The sequence below is a fragment of the Chenopodium album genome, chromosome 12, assembly GCF_948465745.1.
Source record: "Chenopodium album chromosome 12, dcCheAlbu1.1, whole genome shotgun sequence".
NCBI classification, from domain to species: Eukaryota; Viridiplantae; Streptophyta; class Magnoliopsida; order Caryophyllales; family Amaranthaceae; genus Chenopodium; species Chenopodium album.
The window spans coordinates 687,955-701,526 of record NC_137845.1 but is presented as its reverse complement, the minus strand read 5'-3'; the positions used below and the strand labels follow the sequence as shown (position 1 = coordinate 701,526).

Below are 13,572 nucleotides of genomic sequence, written 5' to 3'. Positions count from 1 at the left end.
CAACATAAAATGTGGGAAGTAGATTTTCATTGGGAATTGGAAGGTTAGATAGGTTGATTGACATACAAAATGATGAAGTGAGAATCGAATGATTGACTCGAAAGGTTAATGATTCGAGTTGAGTAGTTCAATACTCGACTTGAAAACTCGGGAGAAACTCGAATTCTTTTATATTATTATATTTAATAAAAATAAAGATATTTTGATTCAAAAATTTTATTTTGCAATAATCTAATATATATATATAAAGGGGAGTTTTTTCCCGAGTTTTTAGAGAGCCACGTAGGATCCAATTTTCTTGGCGCGCCATGTAGGATTATAAATCTTAGGAGTAGCCAATTAAATAAGAGATTGTTAATTTCTTTTAGAATTAAATAATTCAAATTCCACGTAAGCAAAATTGACGAATGAGATTTTTAAGATTAAATATTAAATATTATCTTTTAATATTAGGAATTTTATCTAAATATATAACAAATATTAGCTCATTAAAAAAAAATCAAACAAACCGTGCATCGCACGGGCTTTATCTAGTAATTAATAAATGGGTAATGTTATATGCAGCCCTAAGGGCTATATATAAACATTAAATACACATTTGAAAATTGTATAAAATTAGTAATTCACGACAAAATCACGCGTAAATCAATGTAATTAGTGTTTATATTCTTATGATTTCTTAATTTTTTTACGATTTTCAAGTGTAAATTTAATGCTTATATGTAGCCCTAAGAGCTATGTATAATATTTTCCTTAATAAATATGTAACACTTACGTACTCATATCATCACATGTATATTTCTTATAATACAAAATTAAAGAGAAGGAACAAACGTTACACTATATAGGGGTTCTGCTAAGACCAAATCAATTAACAAGCTGCTCAAGATCGACTCGGTCAAAGCTCTGTCAAAACTCGACTCGATATGTTAATGAGTCGAGTCGAGATACCCTAAACCCGAACTCGACTCGCATCATAAGCACCCCTAATTCTCATATTATTAATCAAACAAATTAAGAAACTTCTTAAGAATTTTATTAGTGAAATAAATTCCTATACAATGCTAGTATTTTTTAAGAGATTCAATTCGCAGGTTAATCAAACAACATCTCAATACTATACAGTACTCCGTAAAAAAACTATGTATTCCAATTTTGGGCTTATGGCATATGTATACGAGTACCTATTATCTACCAACACGTTTGTATCAAAATACAGTAAAAGATATTCAAAGACGGGAGACCGAATTGGAATATCTCAATCCTATCCATTTTGGCTCAATTTAAATTTGAATTCAGGCCAAACTAAATTTGGGATTCCATACTCCTAATGCTAACAATAATATACCAATATCACACTAATGCATCTCTACAAAAACACATAAAAATCACTCCACATAGGTCTTTTTGCATTAATAATTAAAGGCAAAAGACAATTAGACAAACCCTCAACTAACATCAAATCATGTTTTACTAATGTGACATTGTGAATTCACTGAATTGTGATTTATTTATTTATTTTTTTGACAGTGAGAACTAGAAAATAAGAACAAAAAACTAAAAAGACCAACGAAGAAAATCCCGACTCCTAGCCTTGTTAGCTAACCAATGCGCTGGGGCGACCTAACTCCTAGGGACCTTCACAATTTTGCACGCTTCCAACGAATCCACTATCGAAAGAAGATCCGCACAGATCTAGACTAGAGAAACATCTGGGCGCCTTTTCCTAGCTAAAAGCAGACCCAAAATAGCACAGTCCGTGTACAGGAGAATTCGCCGAAAACCTCTCCCGGTCGCAGATCTTAGTCCCCAGTAACAGGCAAGAAGTTCCGAATGTAAAGCTGAGGAGGCGCAAGAGGCACGAGCACCCCCGCCTATGACCAGAGGAGAATCAATAGCTCGAAGACACCAACCGAACCCAGCAGCATTGTCCCCTTCCGACCAAGAACCATCCAGAACCAAGCACACCTCCAACGAAAGGGAAGGGTTCCCCCTAAGCCAGTAGGAATTCAAAGTAGCAGCTGGACAGGACTGAGTAGGACTTCGAACTGAAACGGCAGCTAGGAAATCAAAAGCCAAAGTACACCGAGAGCGCCAAACCGAGGCAAGAGCAAAAATCTCCACAAGGGATACAGTCTGTTGGCGAAAACGACAGGTATTCCGAGCTAGCCAAATTGCCCACAAGTGAGCAAAGAAATCCGCCAAACCACTCCAGTTCTTACTAGAGTGGTACCCTGACACTGTATCCACCAACCAGCGAACAAACGAGTGGGTCGACAAAGACGCTGACTGGAAAGCCAAAGTGGGACCAAGAAGGACTTGACGAGTCCAAGTACAGTCCCTAAACAGGTGTCCTACAGTTTCCTCCTCCAAGTGACAGAACGGACATAAAGGATCAACCAGAAATCCCCGTTGATGAAGAATAAAAGCAACGGGAAGGGCATCATGAATCAGTTTCCACCCAAAGATCTTCCATTTAGGTAGAAGGGGAAGTCCCCAGAACCGACTCCACCACTGAGGAAGAATGAAACTGATATGATTCCGGCGTACACTAGACAACAAAATCGAAATATAAGCCGACTTAGTAGTAAATACCCCATCCTTCGTGAATTTCCAGTACATGAAGTCATCCATCGACTCACGAGGTCTATCAAGAGCAAGAATCTTCCTTGCCGTAGGAGCGTCAAATAGACGGTGGACTTTAAAAGGATCCCACGTATAAGAACGGGGATTAATGATAGCAGAAACATGAGTCGGAAGATCCGACTCGGAAATATCTTCCCGAAAAGATATAGGACCATCTGGGACCCAGGAATCTTCCCGAATCCTGACTGCAGAACCATCTCCTACCTTCCACATAGAGCCCGAAGCTAGTGTCAGAAGACCTTCCTGAATCCCTCGACAGCTCCACGAAGGGCGGGCAATAGTGGCACTCGGCACAGAGCGAAGAGAAGGATACTTAGCAAAGATCAAGCGAGAAACTAACAACTGCGGATGGTGGATCATCCTCGAACTCTGCCTGGCCAATAGGGCTGAATTAAAACACTCCATTTTACGGACCCCTAAACCACCCATGCCCTTTGGCATATGCAGTAATGCTGCCGACCGCACAGCAATACCCTTCGAAGCATCTGACGATTTCCACCAAAACCGGGCTAGAAGATTATCAATGTGTGAACAAATCGTGGACGGTATTTTAAAAACCGAAAGGACATGATTAAAAGAAGCAACTAATACAGAGTTGATAATAACCAACTTTGCTGCCGCTGAAAGTCGAAGTGCTGAAAAAGAAGCCAAACGCGCCACCACCTTATCAATTAAGAAACTGAAATCCGATACCTTGCTTCTCCCCAAATCTACTGGAAGTCCTAGATAAGTACCTAAATTCGAGGCCACCTTTAGACGCAAACTCCTAGCCAGAAAATCTCGATAGTCCTGGGGAGTGTTAGGACTGAACTTTACAAAGGATTTCTGCAAATTAATTACTTACCCCGAATTCTCACAGAAAGAATGTAGGAGATTCATAACATTATCACAGGCCTGAGGAGACACCTTGAAGAACAGCAAGGAATCATCAGCAAAAAACAGGTGAGAAAAAGGAGGGCTATGACGAGCAATCTGTATACCCGAAATCAACTTCTGTTGTTCAGCGTGTCGGAGCATAGCGGAGAGCACCTCAATACAAAGCACAAACAGATACGGAGATAGTGGATCTCCTTGACGAAGACCACACTTTGGAGATAAGGTGGGAGTCAGGGAGCCATTCACCAAAACTTGATAAGTGACCGTAGTCACACATTGTTCAATAATATGAACCCAATACTCAGGAAACCCAAAAGCTCTCAGAACCCGAGAAAGGAAGTTCCAACGTAGTCGATCATAGGCCTTATTCATGTCAAGCTTTAAAGCCGCATAGAAAGTCTTTCTGGCCCGTGAATGATTCATGAAATTAAGCAATTCATGAGCTACCAAAGCATTATCCGAAAGTATCCGACCTGGAACAAAGGCATTTTGGAAACCCGAAATCAAGGAAGGAAGAACCAACCGAAGGTGACCAGTAATGCATTTAGCAATGCATTTGTACATTACGTTACAGAGCCCAATCGGCCGGAACTGAGACACCGATTCTGGTTGAGAGACCTTGGGAAGAAGAACCAAAAACGTACGGTTCCAATCCTTCAACATGTAACCATGAGCAAAAAAGAATTGAACCGCCGAAACCACATGCTGACCAATTTGAGGCCAGTAAGTCTTAAAAAACGCCGAAGAAAAACCATCCGGACCTGGAGATTTATCATCTGCAATGTCAAACATCGCAGCCCGAATGTCGTGGTTGGAAAAAGGACGCAGTAAATCAGCTTGCTGCTCTGAAGAAAGGACAGGAATGTCCAAGGCAGTCCAATCAAGGTCTGGAAAACCATCCGGAGCAGCTCTTGGAGTGTAAAGGTCTGCATAAAATTGTAGTATCATAGCACGAATTTGTTCCATATCCGAGATCCACACTCCTGAGGAATCTTTCAAACTGTGGATCATATTACGGCGCTTTCTAGCTTGAACCATCGAAAAAAGTAACCCCTTTAGTTAGGATGGGGTTTATGACATTTCAGCAAAACTTGCATTAGTTAGGGAAGAAGAGGTCGGTGATGAGGTCAATGAGAAGATATATGTTGTAATGAGCAAAAATTATAAAGCTTGTATGTCGAGTCCAGAATGGGTGACTCGCAACTCGAAAGGGAAGAGACTATGCTTAGCTCATGTTCACCAGCCAGAACAATTTATTTCCTTATGTACTCGATGGGGAAGGAGGCCATGAACGCCGCAAACAAATATTACCATCTTATAAAGCACACAAGCTCAAATATTTGAGGCATATATATACATCAAAGGGATTTGAACAGCTTCCAATTGGAAGGTCACTAAAACCTGTTATTAAATTTCTGAAGGAGTGTAATGTACCGGTCTTGAAACTTGAAGGTCAGGAAGCAGATGATGTTATTGATACCTTTGCTAACCAAGTCATAGATAGAGGAAAGAGGGTGGTCATTGCTTCACCTGATAAAGATTTCAAACAATTAATCTCAGAAGATGTGCAACTTGTTCAACCATTGCCTGAGCTTGAAGCCTTGAAGGGTGGTCCTTTGATACACTGAAGCAGTATATCACTCAATATAACTGTGACCCACTGTCTGATCTAAGTCTACGTGAGTTTTCTGATCTTCCTCCCTTTATCTTCAGTCAACATGTGTTATTTTTGCTGTCTTTGCAATTTATGACTTTCCTGCTTTATCATTAAAGTGCAAAGAACTAAAGGGTCTTGCATGCGAAAAAAACTGATAGAGCCTTGCCCATGTGTAGGGTGTGTGTGATCCTCAAAAAATGGGATCCTATTAACATAGGTGAAGCCCAAAAATGAAATTCCAAGGAAGTCCCCTAAACTCAATAAAATCGCCAATTCTATAACAACAGCAACAAGCTTATAAACAATTACAAACTACTTGAAGCAAATCACCAAAATGATGTAAAAACTTATCACAAGTAATCGCCATGATCTCATGGTAGCGTCTATTGTAGGAATCTTCATTAACCAGATATGACTTTCCTGCATAGTTTCCCTGATTAATTTGCTATCTGTTTTATATTCCTTTTGCATTTTTTAAAGCATATATGAAGCTTGGGAGGATGGGTTAGAAGGCTTTTATGCCTTTTCTTTGTCATCCGGTAGATTCTAAGGAGAAATGCTGTGAATATTATGGTAATGTAAACAAATTTTTTTCTCCTTGAGTTCAATATTTGCTTGCATTTAGGACATTAATATTGCAGAATAATCTACTGCTGTACAGGGGCAACAGGGCAATGAGGACCAGCACACTTGTTTCTAGAATGTTGTAGATGTATTTGGTATTGAAATTTTAAAAAATTTACACTTACTGAAAGAGAGCCACTATTAAATATCATAAAGGAACATTGCTAGTAAATTTTCCTGGGTCTTTTTTTGTTTATTTATTCATTATTATTTTTTTTTAATTTTAAACTGAATTGTGAGTTGTGACGGCAAAAGTTTGTACTCTTTGGTAACCCTTGTTTGCTTCTTTCAATCTTTTTACTCCTCTTGTCTTTCATCATCCTTCGATCTTTCTCTTCATTGTCAAATTTTGGCAATTACAAATCAATCAACCCAGATCATTATTTCAGGTTTTTTAGGTCTTTATTCTTTTCTTTTCTTTCTTTCTTTCTTTCAAAGTTCTTTCTTTTTCACCCCAAAAAAACCTCAACTCAACCTTCGACCGTTGCAAAAAAAAAAAAAAAAAAAAAAAAAAAAAAAAAAAACAGCACCATCCAAAAAAACAAAACGAAAGGGGAAGAACACTTCAGCCTCAAGCTTCTTCCTTTACCAGACCCACCTAGGGTTTTGCATTCCTAGGTCTAGGGTTTTTTTTTGGGTCAATTTAGTTTGTAATATCCCATTTCATTAAAACCCAGTTAATGGGTTTTTGAGGTTTGTAGCAAATTTGGTAGATTTTGGGTATTAATCAAGGAGTTATTTGAAAAATAAGATGATTGCTGAAAAACCCAGTTGGATTAGGCATGAGGGTATGCAGATTTTCTCCATTGATATTCAACCTGGTGGTCTTAGGTTTGCTACTGGTGGTGGAGATCACAAGGTTAGAGCTCTATTTTTGTCTTCTAATTTCCTAAATTATACAATTTAATTAATTTAGGGTTTCTTAATGCTCATTGTTACTTTTTGGTAATGTATAGTAATGTTGTCAGAAATTGGTAGAAATGCTGTATTATTGAGCTGGAAAAATGTAAAAACTTAGTAAATTTACTGGCTTTTGCTAGGTTGCCTACTGAGAATTTGGAAACTTGTGAATTATTTTATTGTCTTGTTAAATTCTATCCTGTAATTCAATGCTGTTAACTTTTAGGCAACTGTTTGATTTAATGTATACGATAGTTTGCCTTTCGAGTTTTTGTTGAACTGTGCCACACTATGGTCTTTGTGATATGTGAAAAGTTACTTCTTTGAACTGCATTAAACGTTTCAATTGTAAATATTAAGAAGCTTATTGCCGAGTATTGTTTAAGAAGTCAGTTGTGGTAATATGGAGCAGCTCTTTCCTTTGGCTTTCTGGCTTTATTTTAGTGTCTCAAAAAGATGATTTGGCAATTGATGTTATTGTCTGGTTGTTTGGTATGAATTATATGATGGATAATCTTTGTTGATGTCGAAATTTGGTTCCAGGTAAGAATATGGAATATGAAATCTGTTGCTAGAGATTCTGACAAGGACGATCAGACACACAGAAATCTTGCAACTCTTCGTGATCACTTTGGTTCAGTTAACTGTGTCAGATGGGCTAAACATGGCCGGCACATTGCATCAGGGTCTGATGATCAAGTGATTTTGATTCATGAAAGGAGACCTGGTTCAGGAACCACTGAATTTGGTAGTGGTGAGCCTCCAGATATCGAAAATTGGAAAGTTGTCATGACTCTGAGGGGACACACTGCAGATGTGGTAATTATATGTACTTTTGCTCCAGAACATGGTTTTTACTGTAACTACTTGTGCATGACATGAACCTAATTCAATCATACTTGCATTCCCATCTTTAGAGTCAGTTCAAGATTGTGTACTTTTGTTTGAGTTGGATTTTCTTTTCATTCTTGAGTTTTCCTTGATTTTTTTGCATGGCACATAATTATGTTCTTATCGTCTGCACAGCTATATCCTTCAAAACTTCATATATGGTGTGAAATCAGCAACATCAATCACATGGCTGCCATGTGCTTTTCTGCTACACTAATATAATGCTTGATATTAACCAATGTTATTTCAGCTTACTGGACTGCCAATGGTTTAATTCTATGTTTGTTTTCTGAAGCATAATTGGCTTTAACACGAGACTGTTTGACCTGAGTATTTTTTCATGCATGAAGTAGGTGGATCTTAATTGGTCTCCAGATGACTCAATGTTGGCTAGTGGAAGTCTCGATAACACAATCCACATCTGGAATATGAGCAGTGGAATTTGCACGGCAGTTCTCCGAGGTCATGCTAGTTTGGTTAAAGGTGTCACTTGGGATCCCATTGGCTCCTTTATAGCTAGCCAATCTGACGACAAGACTGTTATTGTATGGAGAACAACTGATTGGAGTCTTGCCCACAAGACAGAAGGCCATTGGGCCAAATCCGTATGATATCTGACCATTCTTGAAGTTCTCTTTCAAGTCTTTTCTAGAACTGTTTTCATTGATTATCCAATATAAATTTGCAGTTCCTTTATGCGGTTATTTATGAAGAATCATATCTTTTTACAGCTTGGGTCAACATTTTTTAGGCGGCTTGGGTGGTCTCCTTGTGGCCATTTCATAACAACTCATGGTTTCCAAAAGCCCAGACATTCAGCACCTGTGTTAGAAAGAGGCGAATGGGCTGCTACTTTTGACTTCTTGGGACATAATGCCCCAATTATAGTTGTGAAATTCAATCATTCAATGTTCAAAAGAAATTTCTCCAATCCTCAGGATGTTAAATCTTCATCTTCTGGATGGGCTAATGGGACTTCAAAGACTGGAGGAAAAGACTTACAGCCATATAATGTTATTGCCATTGGTAGTCAGGATCGTACTATAACTGTCTGGACTACTGCAAGTCCACGTCCTCTCTTTGTGGCAAAGCATTTTTTCACTCAAAGTGTTGTTGATTTATCTTGGTAATATCTTGTGTCTATTTTAGCTCTCCCAAATGTAATCATTAGATTTAATTGTCATTACCCCATCTCTATCTCACATACCATTTTCTTTTGGAAACAGGAGCCCTGACGGATACTCGCTTTTTGCCTGTTCCTTAGATGGCTCGGTGGCAACATTTCATTTTGAAGTTAAAGAAATTGGTCAGAGGCTAACTGACGAGGAATTAGATGAATTAAAGAAAAGCCGCTATGGCGATGTTAGGGGCCGGCAAGCTAACTTAGCTGAAAGCCCTGCGCAGCTGTTACTTGAAGCAGCTGCAGCGAAGCAAACCCCAAGCAAAAAAGTTACCATTGATGTGCAGCTGGAGCAGGTAGCTTCAAAGCCTTCGTCTGATTTGGGGATTGTGACAAAGGTCTCTGAATCACATCTTGACAATGGAAAGAAAAATGGAGGAATAAACTCTGAGGGTTTAAATAAAGTGGCTACTTCTGCTCGTGTTTCTAGTCTTGTGAAGCAGAAAGAATATAGGCGGCCTGATGGTAGAAAAAGGATTATACCTGAACCAGTGGGTATGCCTCCGCAGCAAGAAAACATAACTGCTGCACCCCAGTCGCAAGCACTTGATCTATCTCTAGCATCTTCTGATGGAAGAATAGACTTGAGTGCTGCTAAAGTTAGGAGAACCCTTGGAGCAGGTTCTGATGTTAAGGAACGTAGTGGGGTCACGGCCAAGGCTTGCTTTAGTGATAGTTTGGTCATTGAAAGAGTTCCAGTTGCTTCAAGTAGAGATGATGGTATTCTTGTTGAATCTTCAAGCATTGCAAAGGCCTCAAGTTCTTTAGCTGCTTGTAATGCTAATCTTGCAATAAAGGTTGTAGATAAGAAGGAGGGTACAGATGCAATGCCACTTACATTGGAAGCTCGCCCTAGAGAGCATGCGGTTAGTGACATCGTTGGCTTGAGTAACATGTCATTGGTGAAGGAAACAGAAATTGTTTGTTGTAGAGGATCCCAAACTTTGTGGTCTGACTGTATTACAGGGAAGGTCTCAGTTTTAGCTGGAAATGCTAACTTCTGGGCTGTTGGGTTCGAAGACGGTTGTCTACAGGTAATCAAACCTTTCAAGATATGCAGTCTATCCTGCCTATCTTCTGATGAATGTGTACTATGTTGTGAACTATGTTGATTTAATTTGCAAAAGTTTACTTGCCTCCAAATATCCACCTTCTTCTGCTGCAGACTTTAAAATTAACCATTTCTTTGCTGCAAGTTTTATCTATCCTCCTTTCTGCTGCTGCAAACTCTAGATATCCACCTTAGCATGATTGATTGTAAACTAAAAATCCATGTTTTTATAATCTCTGGTCCTTAATTGGTGTTGTTCGCCTTGCTGCCATTGGTTCCTTCCCTGAACTTTCTTACCTTTGCTTTTGGCCTGTGTCTCCTGACGAGATCTGTTCACATTGATGGGCTCTGTATCTGGCTAAAACTTTTGTCATTTATCCTAACTGAATGTTTGTTAAACATTTTCTTTGAAGTTAAAGCAACATTCTAATGCAATCTTTGGTTGTGGGGTTTTCTGCTTTTCTTGCTGCAAAAGGTGTACACAAAATGTGGAAGGCGTGCCATGCCAACCATGATGATGGGTTCTGCTGCAGTGTTTCTTGATTGCGATGAATGTTGGAAATTGTTGCTTGTCACAAAGAAGGGGTCTTTGTATTTGTGGGACTTATTTAACCGAAGTTGTCTTCTTCAAGACTCATTGGCATCTTTGATTATTGCTGATCCAAATGCTTCTTCTAAAGATGCAGGCAAGTACAAAATTGTTGTTTGCACAATTGTTTTCTATAACGAAGGGAAAATGAATAAAGTTATGAAGTATACTCCGTAGTATTTTGTCCTATCCTACTTGAAAATTTATGTGACAAACTTTTGTTTTTTTGAGTTTGGTTGAATTAACCTTGGCAGATAGCGTGGCAGATTCTGACCTTTTGCTTGATCTTTTCAGCTGCTATAAAAATAATTTCCGCAAAGCTGTCAAAGTCTGGTTCACCTCTTGTTGTATTAGCCACTCGTCATGCTTTTCTCTTCGATATGAGTCTGAAGTGCTGGCTTAGAGTAGCTGATGATTGCTTCCCTGCATCAAACTTTGCAAGCTCCTGGAATTTGTGCTCCTCTCAGAGTGGCGAGCTTGCGACATTACAGGTGGATGTGAGAAAATTCTTGGCAAGAAAGCCAGGTTGGAGTCGGTAAGTCATTGACTAAATTTAATTTTAAAAGTTCACTTTTCATTAAAAAAAATTCAGGCTTTTTATCACGTGAAATATCATCCTGTTTAACTGTATATAGGCCATTGAGAGGTTATTCTTGGTACTGCATGAGTAACCATATGACATAACATGGTCCCTAAAATCTCATTGGGTTGTCTTAAAGTTTGTTGCATTGGCATATGCTTTTCTGTATTACATGAAATATCATTATCCTGTTTAACTGTATATTGGCCATAACGTAACACAATAGCTATTACATGGAAGCGAGATTATTCTTGGTACAGCATGAGTAACCATATTACATAACATGGTCTTTAAAATCTCATTGGGCTGTCTTACAGTTTGTGCATTGGCAGATGCTTTTCTGTTTCAATTGTATGATTTTTTGCTTGAACTTATTATGTAGATTTTCTTTGTGATTTGGAATCCTAGAATTTCTGTTGGTTGTTAACATATCAATGCATGCATTAGCATCCTGCGACTGATGTATGTATTGACGTTGAAAATATAGGGGTGTGATCAAATTTGGAGTTGTAATTAAAATTGCTTCTTTAAGTAATTTGATTCATATTTCCCTCGAAAGTAAAAATATGTATATTTTCTGCCTTTGTAGGGTGGCTGATGATGGTATGCAAACCCGTTCGCACTTGGAGGCTCAATTAGCATCAGCTTTGGCATTGAAATCTCCAAATGAATATCGCCAATGTCTTATGTCATATGTTCGATACCTTGCCAGGTTTGTAGGCTTGTTGCCTTGTTTTTTTAAAACAAAAAAAATTTATTTTGTTCTAGGTAAATGTTTAAGTTTCATTATTTCTCTCTCTCTTTTTTTTTTTTATTTGCTCTTTCTTCACCACATAAGTGGAGCTAAGTAAAGGTAAAAGTGGATTTAAATTTTTTTACAGTTACATGATTTTCTTACGTTGACATTCTTTTATCAGCTTATTAAAAAAAAAAAAATGGTTATGCTGTATTTATTGTAGGGAGATGACTTGTTTAATGTAAAGTGTCCACTGGGCTCTTTGCTGACTTTTATTTTACCTTTTTATTATGATTTTTAACAGTGAAGTGGCCGTTGCAAATTTAGTCTTACACACATCTGTTTTCTGTTGTAAATGTATCTACTTCATTTAGTTACTGCCTGGCTCTGTTGCTATCATTCACAGTTATGTTTTTTGTGGCTTTACAGAGAAGCTGACGAGTCTCGACTACGTGAAGTATGTGAGAGTTTCCTTGGACCTCCTACTGGGATGGGTGGTGCTGCAATATCAGACCCTAACATCGCGTGGGATCCTAGTGTTCTTGTAAGGCTTTCACTTTTTAATTGCCTACATAATTATAATTCAGGTGTATTTTGTATTAAAATTTTCTCTAGATCTTACCACCAAAAAGGGTTAAACAAAACCTTGTAAATTCTGTTACTCCTAACTTGGGTTCTATGTGTCGAGTCTGACATGGTTTGGACATTTAAAAGACACTGTATATCGGACACCTATCCGCGTCCGGTACATGTAACCTGGGCAAAAGTATTATTTATTTGCAAAATGGAGGGAATATCTACTTTATACTTTATAGGTGGTACTCTACTCTATGTGCATTGATGGGCTGGTTGCTTGCAGGGATTGAAGAAACATAAACTCTTGAGAGAAGACATCCTTCCAGCTCTGGCATCAAATAGGAAAGTACAGAGGCTTCTAAATGAATTCATGGATCTTCTTTCTGAATATGGAAGTTCTGAAACGCACATGGAACAAAACAACTCAAATCTTCCAATGACAGCCACCCAGGCTACTGCCCGGGCAGATGTGATTCCGTCGTTAAATGATATGCAACAAGCTGATCCACCTGTATTAAACCAAATAATAGACTTGGTCCCTCGAAAACCTGAACAAGTGGACATTACACCGTCCACTGAAGATCACCAAATGGATCACTCCACTGATCCAACAGATCATACAAATCAGAATACAGAAGCAGAAGATCTGACCTTAATCCCAGGAAGGGATGATGTCAATTTAGTGATGGTGAAGGATCAGGTAAACCAGTTAACGTCTTCTGTGGAACCAGTAAATGCAGACGTGCCCAGGGCAGAGAAGGTAGTAGTAGCTCTGCCTGCCAAAGGTACAACTCTTAGCATGATTTAATCACAGTAGTTTTGGTCTTCAAGAGGTATGTAATTTCGAGGATTATACACATTTGGATATAACTCATACAAGAATGTCTCTGGGCATGTTATATTAGCAGGGAAGCAGGGGACTTGGCCTTGAAAGTGTATATAGAGATGGAATTGAATGATTGCTAGCATTCTATACTATGTGTAATGTTGGTGCCGAGGTTGATTACCTTACATGGGCAATTGTCCCTGCACTTTTTAGGCTTTTGTAGAATCTAGATAATAGCTGTGTAAATATATTAAAATCTGAAGCTGGATTATTGTTCAGCTATAAATTCTTGTTTTGAATTTTTACTAGCCATTATCTTACCATCTTTCATACATTCGTTGGCTTGTGCAACATTATCTTGCAGCATTTTCCATTCTGTATGTAATATGTATGTTACAAAGACTGTTAAACGTATAATGAGATAATGGTCGAACAGTTAT

General features: G+C 38.4%; 3 protein-coding genes across 4 annotated transcripts; 2 read left to right on the top strand and 1 right to left on the bottom strand.

Moving 5' to 3' along the window:
• Window positions 1-1,695: 1,695 nt before the first annotated feature.
• LOC145572735 (uncharacterized) lies at window positions 1,696-4,560 on the bottom strand. Its single transcript, XM_081631706.1, has 2 exons — window positions 3,553-4,560; window positions 1,696-3,471 (listed from the first exon to the last, which is right to left on the bottom strand). Exons 1-2 carry the CDS (start codon window positions 4,558-4,560, stop codon window positions 1,696-1,698), a joined length of 2,784 nt encoding a protein of 927 aa, XP_081487832.1.
• Window positions 4,561-4,754: 194 nt separating this feature from the next.
• On the top strand, window positions 4,755-5,150 carry LOC145572734 (uncharacterized). The gene has a single exon (XM_081631705.1). The coding sequence runs from the start codon at window positions 4,755-4,757 to the stop codon at window positions 5,148-5,150; it is 396 nt and encodes a 131-aa protein (XP_081487831.1).
• A 537-nt stretch (window positions 5,151-5,687) lies between these two features.
• LOC145569941 (protein HIRA-like) lies at window positions 5,688-13,461 on the top strand. 2 transcript variants are annotated; one of them, XM_081628909.1, is made up of 10 exons: window positions 5,688-6,662; window positions 7,247-7,522; window positions 7,948-8,199; window positions 8,326-8,720; window positions 8,821-9,808; window positions 10,301-10,511; window positions 10,709-10,949; window positions 11,584-11,706; window positions 12,160-12,274; window positions 12,590-13,460. In XM_081628909.1, exons 1-10 carry the CDS (start codon window positions 6,555-6,557, stop codon window positions 13,112-13,114), a joined length of 3,234 nt encoding a protein of 1,077 aa, XP_081485035.1. In that variant the 5' UTR covers window positions 5,688-6,554; the 3' UTR covers window positions 13,115-13,460. The 2 variants fall into 2 exon arrangements, with proteins under 2 accessions (XP_081485035.1, XP_081485036.1); XM_081628910.1 differs by lacking the exon at window positions 5,688-6,662 and having other exon boundaries at window positions 7,389-7,522; window positions 7,945-8,199; window positions 12,590-13,461.
• Window positions 13,462-13,572: the final 111 nt, after the last annotated feature.